The following is a 19543-nucleotide window of genomic DNA, read 5'->3' on the forward strand; positions in this document are numbered from 1 at the left end:
TGAAGTGGCTTCCTGCACACAGTCTTCCTGAAGAAGAGAAGACGGTGTCTTCTAAATTAATATATATTTTTTACCTTGATATTCAGAAAGCTTGGGTGTTTCATGTAGGGGCAGCTTGGGAATGCGTTTGGGAAATATGATTCCCACTTGATTTCTAAACAGAACATCTTGAGATTAAGGAAACGCTGTGGGAGCTTCCAACGCAGCAGGAGAGGCCTCGGAGGAAAGTGCTAGCAGCATTTGTGGGCAGAATGTTCCAAGGGTGGTGTCTACAAATCAGGGCCCGCCTCATGGGCCAAAATCTTCACACAGGTGCCTGAGCCTAGGGGGCCCATGCTTCGTTTAATATTCTATGTCGCCATCTTAAAAAGAGCAAGGAACCCCTCTTTTTCATCTTGAATTGGGCCCTGCAAATTATGTAGCTGATCCTGCTACTGAGGCAAAGCCCCCCCCCCAATGGCGTCTGCCTTGCACCCAGGTTCCGTTTCCCTCTACTCACCGGAAGATTTTTAGGTATTGTTGAAACCTCGAAGAGTTTGTCAGGGAACTTGTCTCTGGCAACCTGACTCTCAGGGTATCTCAGACAACCTAGAAAGTGGGACGAAAGAGGGAAGTATTGGTTCTAAAAGGCTAAGAAGCAGTTACTGACACTCATATGGAAATGGGTGTCCTCTTCTGCAACTCAGCTGTGCTGTTGGGATCCAGCCTCTTCCACCAAGAGCTTAGCTCAGGCTTCTGGGGGGGCCCTCAGCATCCCTGGATTCACCGTTTGCAGCTCCTAACCTCCCCTTCCCTGTTCATGCTAACCACCCTCCCTGTTCATGCTAACCCCCCCTCCCTGTTCATGCTAGCCACCCCCTCCCTGTTCATGCTAACCCCCCCCCGTTCATGCTAACCACCCCTCCCCTGTTCATGCTAACCACCCCTCCCTGTTCATGCTAACCACCCCTCCCTGTTCATGCTAACCACCCCTCCCTGTTCATGCTAACCCCCCTCCCTGTTCATGCTAACTGCCCCTCCCCTGTTCATGCTAACCGCCCCCTCCCTGTTCATGCTAACCACCCCTTCCCTGTTCATGCTAACCACCCCTTCCCTGTTCATGCTAACTGTCCCCTCTCTGTTCATGCTAACCACCCCTTCCCTGTTCATGCTAACTGCCCCCTCCTTGTTCATGCTAACAGCCTCTCCCCTGTTCATGCTAACCGCCCCTCCCCTGTTCATGCTAACCACCCCTCCCCTGTTCATGCTAACCACCCCTTCCCTGTTCATGCTAACCCCCCTCCCTGTTCATGCTAACCGCCCCTCCCCTGTTCCTGCTAACCGCCCCCTCCCTGTTCATGCTAACCGCCCCTCCCTGTTCATGCTAACCACCCCTTCCCTGTTCATGCTAACCACCCCTTCCCTGTTCATGCTAACTGCCCCCTCCCTGTTCATGCTAACCACCCCCTCCCTGTTCATGCTAACCGCCCCTCCCCTGTTCCTGCTAACCACCCCCTCCCTGTTCATGCTAACCGCCCCTCCCTGTTCATGCTAACCACCCCTTCCCTGTTCATGCTAACCACCCCTTCCCTGTTCAGGCTAACTGCCCCCTCCCTGTTCATGCTAACCACCCCTTCCCTGTTCATGCTAACTGCCCCCTCCTTGTTCATGCTAACAGCCTCTCCCCTGTTCATGCTAACCGCCCCTCCCCTGTTCAAGCTAACCACCCCTCCCCTGTTCATGCTAACCACCCCTCCCCTGTTCATGCTAACCACCCCTTCCCTGTTCATGCTAACCACCCCTCCCGTTCATGCTAACCGGGAGGCAGCCACTTGAGCTGTGTGATCTTGAGCAAGTTGTCGAACCTCTCTGAGTCTCGGATTCCTCATCTGTAAAATGTAGGAGGCATTAATCACTATCCTATGAGTAGTTTCAAGAGATTAAATGCAATACCATAACTAGTGACTAACCAAGTGTTTAATGCCTGCTGGGGCAGTGAACGCAGGCCTGCTCAAAAACGTGAGCCCAGACTGCCTTGTCCTGGGGCACCCGCCTGGTGTTTGGAAGGAGCAGTAGTTTCTCAACTTCAAAATATCTTCCACCTGGAGATTCATTTGAATGCAATCAACTTCTCTTTTTTGGAGGTAAAGATGCTTAGGCACTTTTACTTAGTGAACATGAAACGACTTTAAGGAGAGAAAGAAAGAGGAATGAGAGGAGATCGCACTAGCCGTAGGCTTGGGTGATTCTTTACTCTCGGTCAGAGCTCTGGCTGCCCTGAGATCTGCCTAGGACTGCAGGACTAGCGGTCCTCAATGGTGGGGACCCCCTCCCCCTCTGCTAGGGGCCATTTGGCAGGATCGGGCCCAAATGCCAGCAACACCACTTGAGAAAGGCGGCCGGAGGGCTTGCACCCTGCTCACTGGCTTGAGTTCAAGTGAGCCAACAGAGCAGCACCGTGTGGTTTCTGGAGTTTGTAAGAAGATCAGAGAAATCCCAGAATAAATGGTAGTGTCGGGGGGTTTTATTTTTCAGATTCGTGTGGCATGAAAGGATGACAGACTCAGGAAGGCCGCAGAGGCGTGCCCCGTGTTTTGTGTCTACGTTGCTTTCCCAGAAGGTTCCTGAGAAGTCAGACGCCGTGCTCCGCTGCATAATATCGGGTAACCATCCCTAGACTGGCTCCTCGCCCTCTAAAAATCTCCCTGCAGACCAGGTTTCTTGGCTCGCAAACACATTATTAAAACATCATTTGGGAAAATTACCTTGGAAATTTTTTTCTGAGTAATTGATGAAGCAACTAAATCCTCCATGATTTGTTTCTAAAGGATTTCTTCCAGTGACTCCTGAGGACGGCTTAGAGATCTCCACTCCACATTGCGGTTCTGGGCTAGGCTACTCTCACACTGGTTACTCTTCATTTCCTGTAGCACATGGGAATGGCAGGAATCATGTCACTTCAGTAAATATATCCAACTGTTCTTCTGTTACTTTGTAACTGGTTTGCCCAAACTGGCTAAGTGAGACTCCCCACCGCTTGCCTTCTTCAGGCAAGGTAGTAAATAGCAAAAAGGTTAAAACTGAGGCAAAGGGTGCCCCGTGGACAAAGAGCAGGGGACTGGAATCTCTTCTGGGCTGGAGAATAAATGACTCAGAGTTGATCAAATGTTGGTATCCCCAATAGCAAAAGGATTTATCATTAAAAGAAAATAGAAACAAAATAATTGGATAGGGAAGTGGTATCTTGCACCTTGTGGGTGGTTCTCTTTTCTTTCTTGGGTCACATGTCTCTACTCTTGACAATGCGAAGGCACCAGTGGTGCTTCTTGAGGGAAGACAGGAAACTCTTCTCTTGACCGCCTTTTTCCTAAGTCCGGAGAGATGGGCCACCGTTGGAAGTGGCCACCCTCCTCAAGGCAAAGCCATAACAAAGCCTTGTCCCCAGCCTGGAGACTGGAGGGTGGAACTGTGTGCCACCCATGCCCAGAGCTTTCTCTCTCCAAGCTGGGCGATTGCCATTCAGACAGGCGAACAGGTGCAGGTTGACCCTGAGTCTTCAGAGCAGAGCCCCCATGTGAGTGAATGGACATAACCCTGAACTTGGCTGCTGGTGCCCACACACCTTAGCCAGAGACTTCTGAAACCTTCAGGAGGTGGCTGTCACCATGTGACCCACAGGTAGGTTCAAAAGAAACCAGGGGAGGATTTACAGGTGAGGTTTCCAGCAAGTGCAGGGAGGAAAGAGAACCACCCACAAGGTACAAGATACCACTTCCCCATGCAAGCGCCATTTCTGGCCGATTGTTCAGACCTACACTGCACCAAGGGAAAAAACCTGTCAGCCACTAGGAGACTGGGGGAAACCAGCCAGCCCTGATCAGTCTGAAGCCCAAGAACTCAGAGTGAGTTCCCAGGCCCGGTTCACGCATATTTTACATACTTTCTTTAAAAAAGTCATGTATACACACAAAAAGGGACAATTAAGTGCTTCCTAAAATGACATCTAATAAAACGGACTGAAAGGCGGACACAAGGCTGATAAGAACAGGCAGAAATGAGTTTTAATCAGCAACCCCTTTGGTAGTTTTTCAGGAAAGCCCATTTTTGGTGGTTGAGTCATTTGCCTGTAAGAGGCTCTGTCCACCAGGCAGCCTCTGGAGAAGGATTTGTCCTTGTGTGGGGGTCTATCTGCTCCTAGCCCCAGGGACACCTACCCAGGCGCCTACTGGAGGAGGAGGCAAGGAGAAAGAACCTGAAGTTTGCCAAAAGCATATTCAGGTGGCACTGGCTAGAGGTGGCCCAGCTGGGAGACACAGAGAGGGAGGGACAGGGACGCTGAGCATTTCTAGGTCCCACCCATGGTGCAGGTCTCACAGATTTTGTCTTATTCCCTCCCTATCCCTTTTGGCTTTCCTCTTTCTATGGCCTTTGAATAACACAGATTTTTTTTTTCCAGCATATTGTGGGTGTACAAATTTTAAGTTTTCAAAAAATGCCCTTTCTTCTCTCCCCCCACAACTCTGAGTTTCCAGCATGACCATCCCCCAGATGGTGCACATCTCACTCATTATGTATGTATATACCCGCCCCCTCACCCCTCCCACCTGCCCAATACCCTATTACTGTAGCACCTATGTGTCCACTTAGGTGCTGCTCAGTTAATACCAATTTGCTGGTGAGTATATGTGGTGCTTGTTTTCCCATTCTTGGGATACTTCACTTAGTAGTATGGGTTCCAGCTCTAACCAGGAAAATATAAGATGTGCTATATCACCTTTGTTTCTTAGAGCTGAATAGTACTCCATGGTATACATATACCACATTTTATTAATCCATTCTTGGATTGATGGGCACTTGGGCTGTTTCCACAGCCTTGCAATTATGAATTGTGCTGCTATAAACATTCGAGTGCAGGTATCTTTTTTTGTAGAGTAACACAGAGTTTTTATCTTCATGGTCTCTGGGGTCGCTTGCCAAAAATCCTGCGATAAATAAGACAGGAACACAAGAATGTTCCTGGGATGGATTTGGAATGATGCATTGTTTCCAAATCCTGGACGTTCCTTTCCTTTCTGACCCATTTCAATAAACTTCCAGTGACATGGAAGCTAATGAGAAAGCTCTTTGGGCGTGGTGGGTCATACCTATAATCTCAGCACTTTAGGAGGCTGAGACAGGAGGATCACTTGAGTCCAGGGGTTCAAGACTAGCCTTGGCAACATAGTGAGACTCTGTCTCTACAAAAAAATTTTTTAAAAATTTAAAAATGTTAAAAAGAGAAAGTTCTTTGAAGCACACTGAAACCTTTCTGCCCTGTAACAAGAGGGAAACAAATTCCAAGGGGCAGATGAAATTCCTGAGGGTTTTAGGGTTTTACCAGATTAGCCCAACAGCATCACACCCTGTTAGTGATCACCGGGGAAGGATGAACCCTTTGGGGGGAGAAGGCATAGGTCAATTTTTGTGCTGACATCAGTCACATGTGCATAGTTCCAGCCTGGGAAACATATATTCCAGACTTGCTCATCCTCGGGGAAAAAAAAGGCATTTGTTAATCTACTTTGCTCTTCTTTCTTTTGTACCATAACTAACACACTCAACTTTGAGCACTATTAATTTTCAAAACAGGTAAACTGATTCCTTTGCAAATATGAAATGAACATTTCAAAGATGTTATTCGACTTATTAATTAAAGAGGAAACCAGAAAGTATTAAGGCTTGAGAAGCTAGGTATATTTATAGGCGATTTAATAAAGTAATGTTAGGATAAAATTGCTGGGTTAGGTGTAACACCAGTTAATAACCTATAAGGCAATAAACCATAACTTAAGATGTTATCTTTTCTCCTATATGGACATCATTTGCATCTCTATTGGATAAAAACCTACAAGTTAACATATAACTTCACTACATCTGGGAATTTTAATCAGTAGTTACCACTGAGTGAAACAAAGTATATACCCCAAGATTATTCTTGGATGGGCCCTTTCCCCCGTATGACACTGAAAAAAGATTCCATACATATCTTTGCCTATTTCCAAGTATTGGATACTTTTTCTTAATAGCTCCTTGAGATTAGGAATAGCATTTTGCATTTTGTATTCACACCCCCAGCACAGGACTGTCTCAGACACAGAACATGCTCAGTAGTGTTTACTGAATAACACATTTCTATCAGTGAGGGGAGGCTTTTCAGTTCCCCAACTGACGAAATCCATCGTGCACATCCCTAATGCTTACTGCCCAGTCTTGTTCGTAGCCTTATGACTTTTTCTAAAAATACTTAAAGTAATCAGCGTATTCTTATTTCTTTATCATCAGGTCAGCCCAGGCCGGAGGTAACTTGGTTTAAGAATGGTCAAGCCATAGATGAGTGTGGCATGGTTTCCTGTTATGAATTCTTTGAGAATCAGTATATTCATGTGTTACACCTCTCACGGTAAGTGGTTGTACCCCTGTGGACTGTTTACTAATATCCCTATATTCTGTCATGTGCTGGTTCTTACGAGGTAAGGCCCAAAGATTGGCTCCTGTTTGCTCTTGGAGTCCTAATTTGAGATGTGATTGGCAGGCAGCCACCAAGGCATTCAGCAGTGACGATTCACGGAGCTCTGCCCAGTAACTAATTATACTCCCCTAACTTGCTGCCGTGGATAGAGTTAAACTTTATCTGGAATCTTATTCAAGGTGATCCAGACATTCTCATTCATTAAATGAGCTTTTCCTTTAGCCTTGTTCTTTGTAGAAAGGTAAGAAAGCATGAAAGGATCTCAGCATTGTCACGTCCCCTTCCAAGAAGGGACTGACTCTAATCACACAGCAAATGGGTGACGGAATTAAGGCTAGAAGCCATAGCTTTTGGCTTTATTTTAGGAAGTAGTGTGGTCCCGTGTAGTGGTTTCTAATTCTCCTTTGTTCCCCTCAAGAACTATTTGTTCCAGTGAAAGCAGGAAACTCGATACGTCAAGTAGAGAAAATGTGAACCGCTCTGGTTGAAGCTGGGCAGGCAGTCTGTGCTCTTGGTCCCCAACGCTAGAGAATTGGTCATGGTGCCATCGTGGGGGCTCTGAGGGGCATGAGGCTTCTGCAGAGCACGGCATGAAGAGGACTGATAGGCACAGGCATGTGCCCATAGCTTTGGGTCTGAGAGTAAAAAAAAAATAAGACTTGTTGAATTCCAGCTCTGCCATTTTCTCTGTGTGACCTTGACCAGTTATTTAACCTTTCTGAAACTCAATTTCTGCATCCGTAAAACAAAAGGGTGACTGAGAAAAATTAAAGGATGTGATAGTGCCTGTAGAGGTTGTGTTGTGTAGTGGTTGTCCAACAAACACTGACTTCCTTATCTCCCACCCACCCCCTGGCTTTAAAGTAATATCGGAGACCATTTTACCACGGTCGAAATACTTGGTTCATCTGACCGACAGCACGTCTAGCCTGACACTCAGGGTAGCTATTCATTCACCTGAGTTCTGGAGTTCTTTAGATCATGTTCCTCAGGCACCTACTGTATGCCGAGCATTTGGCTTAAGGTTAGAGATGGAGGTGAGGACCACAGACGTTGTCCACACCTTTACGGGACTTTGACCCCAGCATGGAAGACAAGTGGTGGATGAACAAAGCCATTCTTCCCCTCGCTGCTCCAGTATACCTGCGATGCAGCCGAACTGACATTTGCTGCCCCTTGTCCATGGCTTCGACTTTCCTGCCTCTTCATTTTAATCTTGTCAAGGCCTCCCCTTCCCCATCTTTACTCCACTCGGCTTAGAATCCACCTCTATGGTTCACAAGTGATTCCAATTACCCATGGATCTGTCTGGCCTCAAAGGTTCTCTTCTTTGATCTGATTACACAGGCCTGCCTTTGGGTGCTTATTTACTGCTTATTTATTGCTCATAAGTATAGCATGAGCTATACACTATATACTATATACACTATATATACTATATACACTATATACACTATATACTATACACCGGTAGACTGCTGGTCTTGCAGGAGGCAGATGTCCTCTGTTTTGCACAAATGCATCCTCCTAGAGCCTGGTACAGTGCCTGCAACATAAATATTTGTTGGGGATAGACAGGTAGATCTATCCATCTATCTACCTATCTCTCTACCTAATCTATCTATCTGTCTGTCTATCTATCATCTATCTATCTATCTATCTATCTACCTACCTACCTACCTATCTCTCTACCTAATCTATCTGTCTGTCTATCTATCATCTACTATCTATCTATCTATCTACCTACCTATCTACCTATCTCTCTACCTAATCTATCTATCTGTCTGTCTGTCTATCTATTATCTATCTATCTATCTATCTATCTATCTATCTATCTATCTATCTATCTATCGTTAGTTTGTCTAGATCAGTGCTGGCAAACTTTTCTACAAAGGGCCATACAGATAGTCAATATTTTAAGCTCTGTAGGCCAGTTGCAAAATAGGCCACAACTATTCAACTTTGCCATAGATAATATGCCTTTTTTTTTTTTTAAAGAGCATAGTTGTGTGCCAATAAAACTTTATTTATAAAAACAGGCGAGGGGCCAGATTTGGCCTGTGGGCTATAGTTTGCTGACCACGGTAAGCTTGAGGATCTACACACTGAACTTCTTTGTGTGTTTCCCAACTTTTCTTTTCTCCCTCTGAGCACTCAGTACATAATTCTTGATGGATTAATTTTACTCTCACACTAAACCAAAATAGTGTACTCATATTTTGGCCAGAAGAGATGCTTGATGTGTGTTCTTTTAAGAACTCAGATTTGCCATTAATGTTTTGCATTGTGCAGGTCAAAGTGGGAAACATACAACACAGGGAGGAGAAACTTGGGAAGGGAACCTGCACTGTGGAAGGGCCAGGCAGTCACTATTCTCTGCTCGGATGTCCAGCAGGGCAGTGGTTCATGGTAAAAATCGACGACTTAAATGTACCAGAATCCACTCCTTCCAAGCTCCTGGGGCTCCTGGCCTGCTATTTAGAAAAGCAGCCTACCTACTGGGAAAAGTATTCAGTCCTAATGCAAGAAGTGGTGGTAGAGCAATTGGACAATAGAGGTGGTCCCATTTTGCTGCTTAGTAGTAAATATACTAGATACTAATGATCTTCGAAAGTTCTTACTTTTTACATCAGTAGTTCTGAACTGTGGCTGCCCATTAGCATTGCCTGGGGAGCTTTTAAAACCCACTAATGCTTGGGCTTCACCCTTGACCAAGAAGATCTAAATCCCAGGTGATTCCAATGTGATGCCCAAGATGAAAAACGCTCTCCTAAACGTTCATCTGCAACGTAATTTGACTTATACCAGTATGTTAAGTGCTGGTTAGGAAAATGAATGGTAGTTTGTGCAAATGCCATGCAAAGATTAAAAGTTAGTTGTTAGTTAGAATATTAGTCTCAAGATGTTCTACCATGCACCATAAACCACTGGATTAGCTCATAGCCCAAAGAAAAGTCGTTTTCTTTATCTACCCTAGTTTGGTCTCTGAGTCATTAAATCTGAGTTCTTAGATATTTGAAAGCTCCTGTTTCCGAGTTTCCCAAGGGCTTTTTTGATTTAACAACTCTAATCTGCAGTTGTGCTTTGAGGCTGAGAGCCCAGCCATTGTATTTATAGACCTTTTGATTTTCTGTCTTTCCTCTACCCCAAGTCCCCTCTCCCTGCTGCACTCTCCTCCTCATACCACGCTAATCTCATGAACCTGGGCACTTCAGGCAAATGGGACGGCTTGGAAGGGATTTATCAGTGCTGCTGTAACCTTTACATCACAATAGGTCAAGTGTGCTTGGCAGGAGAGAGAAGTGGATAGCCAAGAACCGATCAAAGGGAGAGAGAACATCAATAATCATATTATGGTATGCACCGTAGCTTGAAAAAGAGTTTTGTTTCTTTTTTTTTCAAAGGATGTGGGAGCTAGGAGGCGGGGAGGAAAATGCAAATAGATGTTTTCTACCTCATAGTGAAAGCAAATTGCAACCATGTGCATATAAACGGGGAATTGTGGTCTCTTACAAACACAGTTTAAAGAGAGGCAGCAAAGCAACAGATAAAAATCTGTCCAGGAACCCACGCCTAGACAGATATATCCCCTCCTCAGCAAGGAGGCCTCCCTTGATGGTGGCAATCACAAGAGCAGGAGGGAGGGGAGGGGACACGGCAGGACGGCAAAGCCCAGCCAGCACCTGGGCGGACGGACGAGGGTGAGGCAGCCCCTCTGGCTCTCTGGGCAGCACAGCCCTGGCAGCGGCTGGGGGGGGGGGGCAGGCCCTGCCGGGCACTGGCCAGGAGAACGGCACGGTCACCATAAACCCCTCTGTGTATAGGGTATACACGGTCGAATAGTGTCCCCCAAACCCATGTCCACCTGGAACCTCAGAATGCTACCTTATCTGAAAGTAGGATTTTCGCAGGTATAATTAGTTAAGATGAGCTTCTGCTGGATTAGGGTGGGCCCTAATTCAGTGATGGGTATCCTTATAAAAAGAGAAAACAGACACAGAGACACACACAGAGGGGACACGCTGTGTGAAGACGGAGGCAGAGTGAGGGGTGATATGACTGCAAACCAAGAAACGCCCAGGGTTGCCGGCACCCACCAGAGGCTGGGAGGGGCAAGGAAAGACCCCCCCTGCAGTCTTTAGAGCGAGCATGGCCTTGGCGATACCTTGATTTTGGACCTCAAGCTGCCAGAACAGCAAAAGAATAATCGTCTGTTGCTTTATGCCACAGTTTGTGGTAGTTTATTGGCAGCCCTGGGAAACCAATACATGGTATACATGAGCAGTCTGGTGTAAGGAAGTGCTGCCATTTGCCTACCACGGCACAGGTCTGGCCAGAGTTTTCTGACAATGTAGTGCTAGTTCCAATACACCAGCTGGGTGCATCTAGAGCAGGGGTCCTCAAACTTTTTAAACAGGGGGCCAGTTCACTGTCCCTCAGAACGTTGGAGGGCCGTTGGAGAGTGCGGCGCACACTCCACACATGCGCACTGTGGGTCCCGGACGAGTCGGCTGCTAAGCAGGACAGGCAGCGGCCGCAGCAAAAACACCCGGCAGGCCGGATAAATGTCCTTGGTGGGCCACATGTGGCCCGTGGGCCATAGTTTGAGAACCCCTGATCTAGACCGTCTGGGAGGCATCTACGTGTCAAGAGGCAAAGAATATTTTTCAGCTCTGCTCCAAATTGGATATTGATTACTCCAGGATCAGCAAGGTTTTCTGGGTCATTTATGTTTTTGCCCTGAGGGGACATTCGGCCAAGTCTGGAGACATTTTGATGGTCATGACTGGAGAGCATGGAATATGTAGTGCTGGTATCTGGTGGGGAGAGGCCAAGGGTGCCGCTAAACACTGGGCAGGGCACAGGGCAGCCCCCCACAATAAGGAATGAGCCAATCTGAAACGTCAAGAGTGCTGAGGTTGAGAAACTGTAGCAAACCAGGAAACTGAGGGCCTTGAAAGAATACCAGATTATCCTCCCTTGTGGTTCTGAGGGCTGGCTGGGTGGTTCTCTGCTGGCTGTGCCTGACTACTCCATGCTCACTGATGCCACTTGGGTCAGGTTGAGAATGGGCTGGGCTGGAAGGTCCAATATTGCTTCACCCACAGGCCCGGCAATTGGTGCTGCTGTTGGCTGGGCCACTCAGCTCTCTTCCACCTGGTCTCTCATCCTCCAGGAGGCTGGAACTGGCTCCCTTACAGGGCAGTCTCAGGGCAGCATTCCAAGATAATGGAGCTGAGGACCTCTTGAGCTCCACCCCTCCACCATTTCTGTCTCATGCTCCTGCCAAAGCAGTCATAGGGCCAACCCAGCTTTAAGAGGCAGGAAGATATGGCAGGAGGAGTGGCTCATGCCTGTAGTCCCAGCTATTATGGAGGCTGAAGTGGGAGGATCACTTGAGCCCCGGTGTTCAAGCTCAGCCTTGGCAACATAGTGAGACACCCCTCCCCCATCTCCAATAAAAATACATAAAATTAAGAAAAAGTAAAGAGGCATGAAAATAGACTCCACTTCTTGAAGAGTACAAAGGCAAGGCCACATTGCAACAAGGTATGCATACTCAGATAGGAGAAATTAGTGCCAAGTTTTATAATCAACTACACCCTCTATCCATTAATGGAATGCTCAATTAATCTTTTAAATCACCTATTTGCAAATTTTTTATCCCGCTCAGAAAAACCATCTATGGTTTCCCCTTGCCTGGAGAATCTTTTTTTTTCATTCTTAACCATTCATTTATCCAACAAACATTAAGAACATGTCCTATGCTGTAGTCACAGCACTAAATAGGGGATGCAAAGACTTCCATAATCTCACAGACCCGTGGAGGAAACAGACACAGAGAAAGAAATGAATATTTAACAGGAGCGCTGTGACCCAGATTCAAGGGTTGAAGCTGTTTTTGTTATATGTGCTTAGACTCATGACCCAGTTCGGATGGGTTTTAGAAGGTGGAATCTGTGACTTCAGTAATGTGTCAGTCTTCCCAGCTATTCCTCACGTCCCTCTGGGCAGACAGACCTTAGAAGCTTTGGGACACTACGTTACATTCCTTAAGCCACTCTGGTTTGAGAATTGTTTGTGCTGGTCTGTGCCAAATGCTTTGTTCAGCCCCTAGAAGGGCCATCAGCCTCTTTCTATTCATGTTCACCTGAGGAAAGCTAAATCCTTTGCTAGACATCTGAAAAACATGAGTTGATGGTCATGAATGAGCCTGGGCAAAATGAGTATAGGTGAATCAGTGAAAGATGTTCCCATTCTTGGAAGAAATATCTCAAAGCACACAACCTGCTAATAGTAGAATTGTCACCAACAGCTTCCCTTACAAAGGACAGAATATTATTTCCACTATTGGGAGCCAGGATCTGAAGATCTGGAATTAAATCCCAGATCCACAAGCTGTATTATCCTGGGATAGTTACTTAACTTCTCTGTGCCTCAGTTTCCTCATCTATAAAATAGCTTTAATAATAGTACCTGCTTACTAGGGTTGTTATGGGGATTAAATCAACACAGGAAAAATTTTACAATACTCAATAATCAGTATTTATTTATTTATTATATGTGTGCTTTAAACATGCTCTGCACCTTGAACTATAGTTTTAGAACTAATTAAAATAGGACAGTTTCAAGATAAGAAAGGCAGTATTTTCCCTCTCTATTTCCATTTTGGATGGTAAAATGTAATTAATGTGCTTGATCAAGGAATAATTCGGTAGAAATAAAGATGACTGAATCCTGCTATGTCTTGGCTAAGAGAGAAAATGCTTTTCATCCAAGATTGGAAAGCATTTTGTGAACTTCATGTTCCTGTGAGCTTAAGTAGGTCTAACAAGTCTTAAGGATGACTAGTCGAACTTTCTGGCACCCGGAAGGCTTCTGTGTTCCCAGCACAGAGCTGAGGCGGGCTCCTGTGACATTCTTCTGAATGAATTCAGCAGGTTAAGGATTACTCAGATGACACCTGAAGCCCGAGGGTATGACCAGAAACTCCCATTTAGCCCCCAGGGTGATAGGTCCCTTCTGAGAATACACTCACTGCCTGTCATCATATTCTGGTTATGACTTTAGTAGGTAAGGGTTTCCAAGAAGTGAATGGTGATAGGCCAGGCCCAGGGATATTCACTCACCCTTTCCTGGGGACTGGAACCTGGGCAGCTGTTCCCACCACAGTGCTGACTCCTGAGGGCAAATCATGCTAGCCTGGGGGCAGGCAATGGATTGATCCAAGAGCCCCTCCTAAGACGTTGGGACAGCCACAGAAAGGTGCACCCATCACTAGAAATTGGACACGCATTGAATGTGTCTGAAATCGTCACTCCATCAACACCTTCTGAGAACCAACCGGGAACATTAGGGAAGTTCTTGAGCCAGCTGGGGTACAGGCCTACTTAGTAATCACAGAATCAGGGCAGACACTTCTGAAAAGATCGAAAAGATGGGCAGTCTTGCTGATTAGAAATCATGGTGTTAGTAATAGAGAACATCTGACTGCCTCCCTCCAAGATGAACATCATAAAGAAGTCACTGGGCAAAAGTGGACAGCTAGTTAGAGGCAGGCCTGGAACCTAAGCAGGCCTTTCGAGCCCTGGGAAGGGCTTTGTCCCCACTTTGTAGGGGAGCAAGACTAAGAACGAGGTGCAGTCCACAACATATGTCTCTGTCCTGAGCAGCCCAGCCTTGTTTCTCCCAATCATACACTCAGCTGAGGGCATCCCATGAAAGCCCCCAAGTCCCTTCTGCCTATGATGATGCAATGGCATCATCATAGCTCTCTATAACCTCAAACTCCTGGGCTCGAGCGATCCTCCTGCCTCAGCCTCCCAAATAACTGGAACTACAGGCACGTGTCACCACCCCTATCTATCTATCTATCTATCTATCTATCTATCTATCTATCTATCTATCTATATATATATATAGTTTTTTCTTTTTTTTGTACAGACAGGGTCTCTCTCTTGCTCAGTTTGGTCTTGAACTCCTGACCTCAAGTGATCTTCCTGCCTTGGCCTCTGATAGTGCTAGGATTACAAGTGTGAGCCACCACACCTGGCCTTGACCTTTGAATTCTAGAACGAGAATCTTAGTGCAGATTCTAGAGCTGGTGTGACTAAGAAGCCAGGCTCAGGCCAAGGACATGGACACTACCCTGTGGACGGCGCAGATGCAAAGAAGGCACGTGGAGCTTGGGGGCAATTGTTTAGTACAAACCCCAGAGTGTTTCCTCCGTTCTGAGCCATTACAGGGCTCAAAGGTGTGCATAGGGCCTAGGAGCACACTGCCCTGCCCCGGTCATTCCTGTTCCCTAGAATGCTCTTTCCCAGGGAGCCCGGAGGCTAGCGCTCTCACTCCCTTCAGGTTTCTGCTCAAAGTCACCTGAGACCTTCTCCAACCAGCCATTTAAAATAGGACTGGCTACCCCCAGCACACCCTACCTTCCTCATCTTGCTTTATCTTTCACTTAGCACATGACATGTTTACACACACATACACACACACATTCAATAGCGTTATTGAAGTGTCACTGACATATGAACTACACAGATGTGGAGTGTCCAGTTTGGTCAGCTTGGATACATGCATATACCCCCAGAGCCATCCCCACAATCAAGACTGTGAACACATCTGTCACCCCCAAAAGACTTCACAAGTCCCTTTCCAATCCCACCTTCCTGCCTGTCTCTGCCCACCCATCCTCAAACAGTAACTTCTCTCCTCCCTGTTCCTACAGAGTCATTCATATTTTCTAGAATTTTATACAAATGAGATCATAGAATATGCGCTCGTTTGTATGAGGCTTCTTGCCTGCCAGGTAATTATGTCTGGTGTATCAACAGCTCATTCTTTTTACTGTTGAGTCATGTTTCAGCATTTCACCGTGTGGATCTACCACAATCTGTTACTCCGGTCACCTGTTGGTGGACACTTGGGCCGTCCTCAGCCATAACGTACGTCTATTTGTGTCTTTGTGTATTGTGACTCTCCGCAACTGGAGCAGGACCCCATGGAATGGAAGTGCCCCGGGAGCAGAGACCTGCCTGATCTGTTCCCTGCTGTGTCTCGAGCACCAGGCATGGCACCTGTCTCTCAGGTGACATTCAGTAAAGATCTGTGGAAGGAGATAAAACAATGTGGCCAGCAGTTTTGTTCGTACAGTTTTGCCCCAAGGGCAGGGTCCACCGGAACCTGGGAAACGATGCCAATCGCTGTGGCTTCGTGGTGGTCAGAGGTTCTGGTGTGGAAGCAGATTGTGAAGACAATCATTTTTTTTTAACAGACGTTTTGCAGGACCTGTAGGAAAAAGCCACTGTGTCAGCAGCCCCGTCACCATTTGAATGGCAGGGTGTCAGAGCAGCTAGTCATCAGGTGGCTGCTCCCTTACTGTCCTTGTCATCCCCGTTCCCTGGGGCTGCTGCTCCGGCAGGGTGGAGACTGTTCCCCAGTTAGAGCCTCCTTGACAGCCCTAATGAGCCTTCCCCCAGGTCCCCTGCTCTCCTGTTTGCGGACAATTGCCACCTCCACTCGCCCAGGCACCGCAGACAGCAGCCAGGCGGAGGCACGATGTGATGGCCAATTGAGAAGACAAGAGGGGCACGGGACACAGCAGGCACCAGGCCCTGACGACAGACAGCAGACAAAGAGAAGCAATCGAATCGTGATGGGATTCTTCCCTGACCACAGGTCTGGGAGCCTGCTTTTGAGAGAGGCGTTCTCCTGTCTGGTTTCGCTCATTCCCCCTGCCTGGCCGGGTCCAGCAATTAGTGTTTTTTAAAAAAGCAAAACCAACACCGAACGCCCACAGACTTGCATGTGGGGGCAGATTGCCAGGCATTGGCTACGGAACTCAGCTCACATTGAGCAGCAAGGCGAGTGACAGCTGATATTTTCCTGAGAGTAAAGGGATGTTCACCTTTTGTAGAAATGTTGGTGTCACAGAGCTGGAAGCGACTTTAAGACAGTGCTGCTTGAAGCTAGATTTTGAACCGACAGCATCAGCATGTGCTGGGAGCTTGCTAGAATGGCCGAATCCCAGCTCCCAGGCCAGACCTAGCGAATGAGAACATTTTAACGAGATCCCAAGTGATTCGTGCGCTCATTTAACACACGAGAAGCCCTGCCCTAAGGATTGGCCCATTCCTGCCTATATATTAACCTTGGGGAACTCTTAAAAAAAAAAAAAAAACCCGAAACTGATGCTCAAGTCCCATTCCTAAGACCTGCTTTAATTGGTCAGATCCACTTGGTCTAGGGCACTCCTTACACTTTATAGGTCACCCAAGGCCCAGAGAGAGCATAGAGCCATCCAGTAGAAGGCTTTTACTACGTGCCAGGGACTGTTCTAGACCCTGGTGATATGGCAACACTGTGGTCCCTGATCTCACGGGACAGGGATAATAGGAGGAGTCAGTCATTTAACAAACCAGCAACTATGTAATGGGTCCGGTGAAAGAGAATAAATGAAGGAGGGGCTGGGAGCCGTGGCTCACCCCTGTAATCCCAGCACTTCAGGAGGCCGGGTGGGAGGATCGCTTGAGGTGAGGAGTTCAAGGCTGCAGTGAGCTACGTCCGCATCTGTGAATAGCCGGTGACCGAGCAAGACCCCATCTAAAAAAAAAAAAAAAAAAAAAAAAGGCGGGCAAGGGGAGGTAAGGTTGGGGGGGCAGGTCTCTGACTTATCTTGGTAAGAGGAGTCGGTCATGTATTAGCAAAGCCTGGTGGTGGTAATACCACAGATTTTTTTTCCTTTCTGAAATCAGTTTGTCCACTGCTTGATCAAAGAATCTCTGGTGGGTCTGCCTTGCTCCCAGAGGCTCAGAAAACTTTCAGAAGTGCAGAGCTTCCATGCCAAACGAGGAAACCTCTCCCCACACGTCCCCACGAGAAGACCATCAGCTTGCCTGTCCCGCAAGCGCACTCACTAGGATACAAGGGCTCACGTGTATTTAGGTCAGTGCTTCTGAGCGCTGGCCACCCTTTAGAATAGCCTGGAAGCTTAAAACAACAGCAACAAAAAGAACCCATGGCGAAGGTTTCACCCCTGTGATGTTGCTCGATTGTTTTTTTGAGGGATGGGGGTGGGGCTCTGGCATTTGTATTTTTTTTCCTTTTAAATAGACTTTATTTTTTAGAACAGTTTTAGGTTCACAGCAAAATTGGGCAGAAGGAACAGAGGGTTCCCATATATCCTCTGCCCCCGTACACGGTACTTTTGTTACAGTCCACGAACCTCTATTGACACCTGATTAGTACCCAGAGTCCGTAGTTTACGTAGGGGTTCACACTTGGTGCTGTCCATTCTATAGGTTTGGACAAAGGTGTCATAACATGTATCTACCACTCTAGGATCATCAAGAGTAATCTCATAGCCCTAAAAATCCTCTGGCATTGGTATGTTTAAAAAGCACTCCAAGTCATTTGAATGCTCAGCCAGGTTGAGGACCACCGATTCAGAGCTCACTGTGTGCCAGGCCCTGCTTTAAGCACTTTATAGGAATTAACTCTTTCAATCTGAATGTCACCCTGCTAGGGTAGGTGCAGCTTTTGTCTGGAGCTATTAGGTAGCCTGTCCAGCAGATGGACCAGTATGTGAACCTAGGCACGCTCGCTGCCAAGTCTTAACCACTCCGGCTCGCTGACTTTGCAATCTGCCTCTGCGATCTGCACACATTTGCACTTGGGTGAAGAAAAAAAGTCAATTTCCCTGCAGTTCACTTGCACGCAGTGCTCCTCTGAGCCCTCCACGCAGAAGCTCCTTCCAACCCAGACCCCTGTCCTTCGGGGCCCTCTCCCCCTAGCCCTACCTTCGCCAACTCTCCTGCCAGCTCATTGCTTTGCTGTCCCTTGCACGTGACTTGACCATTCCAGCTCTGGTACGTCTGCCCGGAATGCCCTCCTCTCTTCCCCACCCAGCCAACCTTTAATCCTTTCCTGCTGGGCCTGAGTTCCCTGCTCCTGGCTCTGTTCCCTGAAGGTCCAGGCCACCCTGACCTCTCCCCTCCTAACCGAAGAAGCAGAGGCCGCACTCGCTGCCTCAGCTGCACCTTTTGGAATCCAATGATACTAGATCTTGCACATAACATACTGCTCCCTACTTAATACCTGAAAGTCATACCTCTTGGCAAAATTGAAAGCTCCCCTGGGGAAGAAACCAAGTCTTAGGCTAATTTCTTGTTTCCCTTTTCAAGTCCCATGCAGTGTGCCAGGTGTAGGTAGTCGTAGGTCCCACAGGACATACAGAAAAATGGGGTGCTCCGACTCAGTCAGGGGGCACAGGCCACATCAGATAAGGAGAGCAAGAGCGTTCCCTCCTCACCCCCCGTCTGCGGTGTAAAATGCGGTGGGCATCTCACAGAATCATTTTCCATTCTTCCCTAAATGACTATTTGGTCTGCTGGAAACCCCCCGGTATGGAATGGAAAACCTTCCACGATCTGGGTGGCAAACAGGCTCAGGAGTGGCACAGCTCCACGGTCCCCTTGGGCTCTTCAGATGTGTGGAATAAATTGATAAATGCATGAGGAATCTCCTCATTAGTTTTGAAATGTGTCAGGCTTCTTGTAGAAAATGTGATCAAGAAATTCTGCATGTTCCCAGCATAATAATTCTTTTCATCTTTATGACAAGCATAGCTTTGGGGCTTGGAAAAAAACAAAAGCCTTTCCAATTCCTTCGGTTATTAATAAGACGATTGACAGCAACAGTTAGGCAGGTAATAAAATACAGATAACTTAGTGCGAGAAAACATTATGACCTTAACCTGGTGCTATGTCCAAGGAAAGGACACGGATGTCATCGCGTGATTATTTATTGAGCCGAGCCCTCTTCCCCCTCCCTGCTGCAGGGGGAGGCAAGGCTCAGAGCAGCCACAGCCCCAGGAGGGGACGCTTCAGAGGCCTCCGCACCCCCACATTCCTGGCTGCAGCAGTGACAGTGACGGCACCGCAGACATTGTGTCCCCGCAGATCTTGTTTTCCTCCACTGGAAACAAAGTGGAAAGCATAATAAAATGGAATGCCTGTGGTCCGGGATGGTGGTTGTATAATATCTAAATTCCAG

The 19543-nt window shown here is 47.2% G+C and overlaps 1 protein-coding gene and 1 long non-coding RNA gene across 4 annotated transcripts in view; one reads left to right on the forward strand and one right to left on the reverse strand.

Moving 5' to 3' along the window:
• The first annotated feature begins 2533 nt into the window (after positions 1 to 2533).
• The window catches only part of ALPK2 (alpha kinase 2), a 95012-nt gene continuing 78002 nt past the window's right edge, over positions 2534 to 19543 (forward strand). For all 3 annotated transcript variants that reach the window (XM_012745507.3, XM_075993835.1, XM_075993834.1), the window contains exons 1-2: positions 2534 to 2642; positions 6301 to 6418. In XM_012745507.3, coding sequence (XP_012600961.2) covers positions 2534 to 2642; positions 6301 to 6418 — 227 coding nt within the window. The remainder of the gene's footprint in view (positions 2643 to 6300; positions 6419 to 19543) is intronic.
• The window catches only part of LOC105860624 (uncharacterized), a 36233-nt gene continuing 19326 nt past the window's right edge, over positions 2637 to 19543 (reverse strand). Inside the window, exon 3 of the long non-coding RNA XR_012912877.1 lies at positions 2637 to 2903. This is a non-coding gene — a long non-coding RNA (uncharacterized LOC105860624). The remainder of the gene's footprint in view (positions 2904 to 19543) is intronic.

This window comes from Microcebus murinus, chromosome 17, assembly GCF_040939455.1.
Source record: "Microcebus murinus isolate Inina chromosome 17, M.murinus_Inina_mat1.0, whole genome shotgun sequence".
NCBI lineage: Eukaryota > Metazoa > Chordata > Mammalia > Primates > Cheirogaleidae > Microcebus > Microcebus murinus.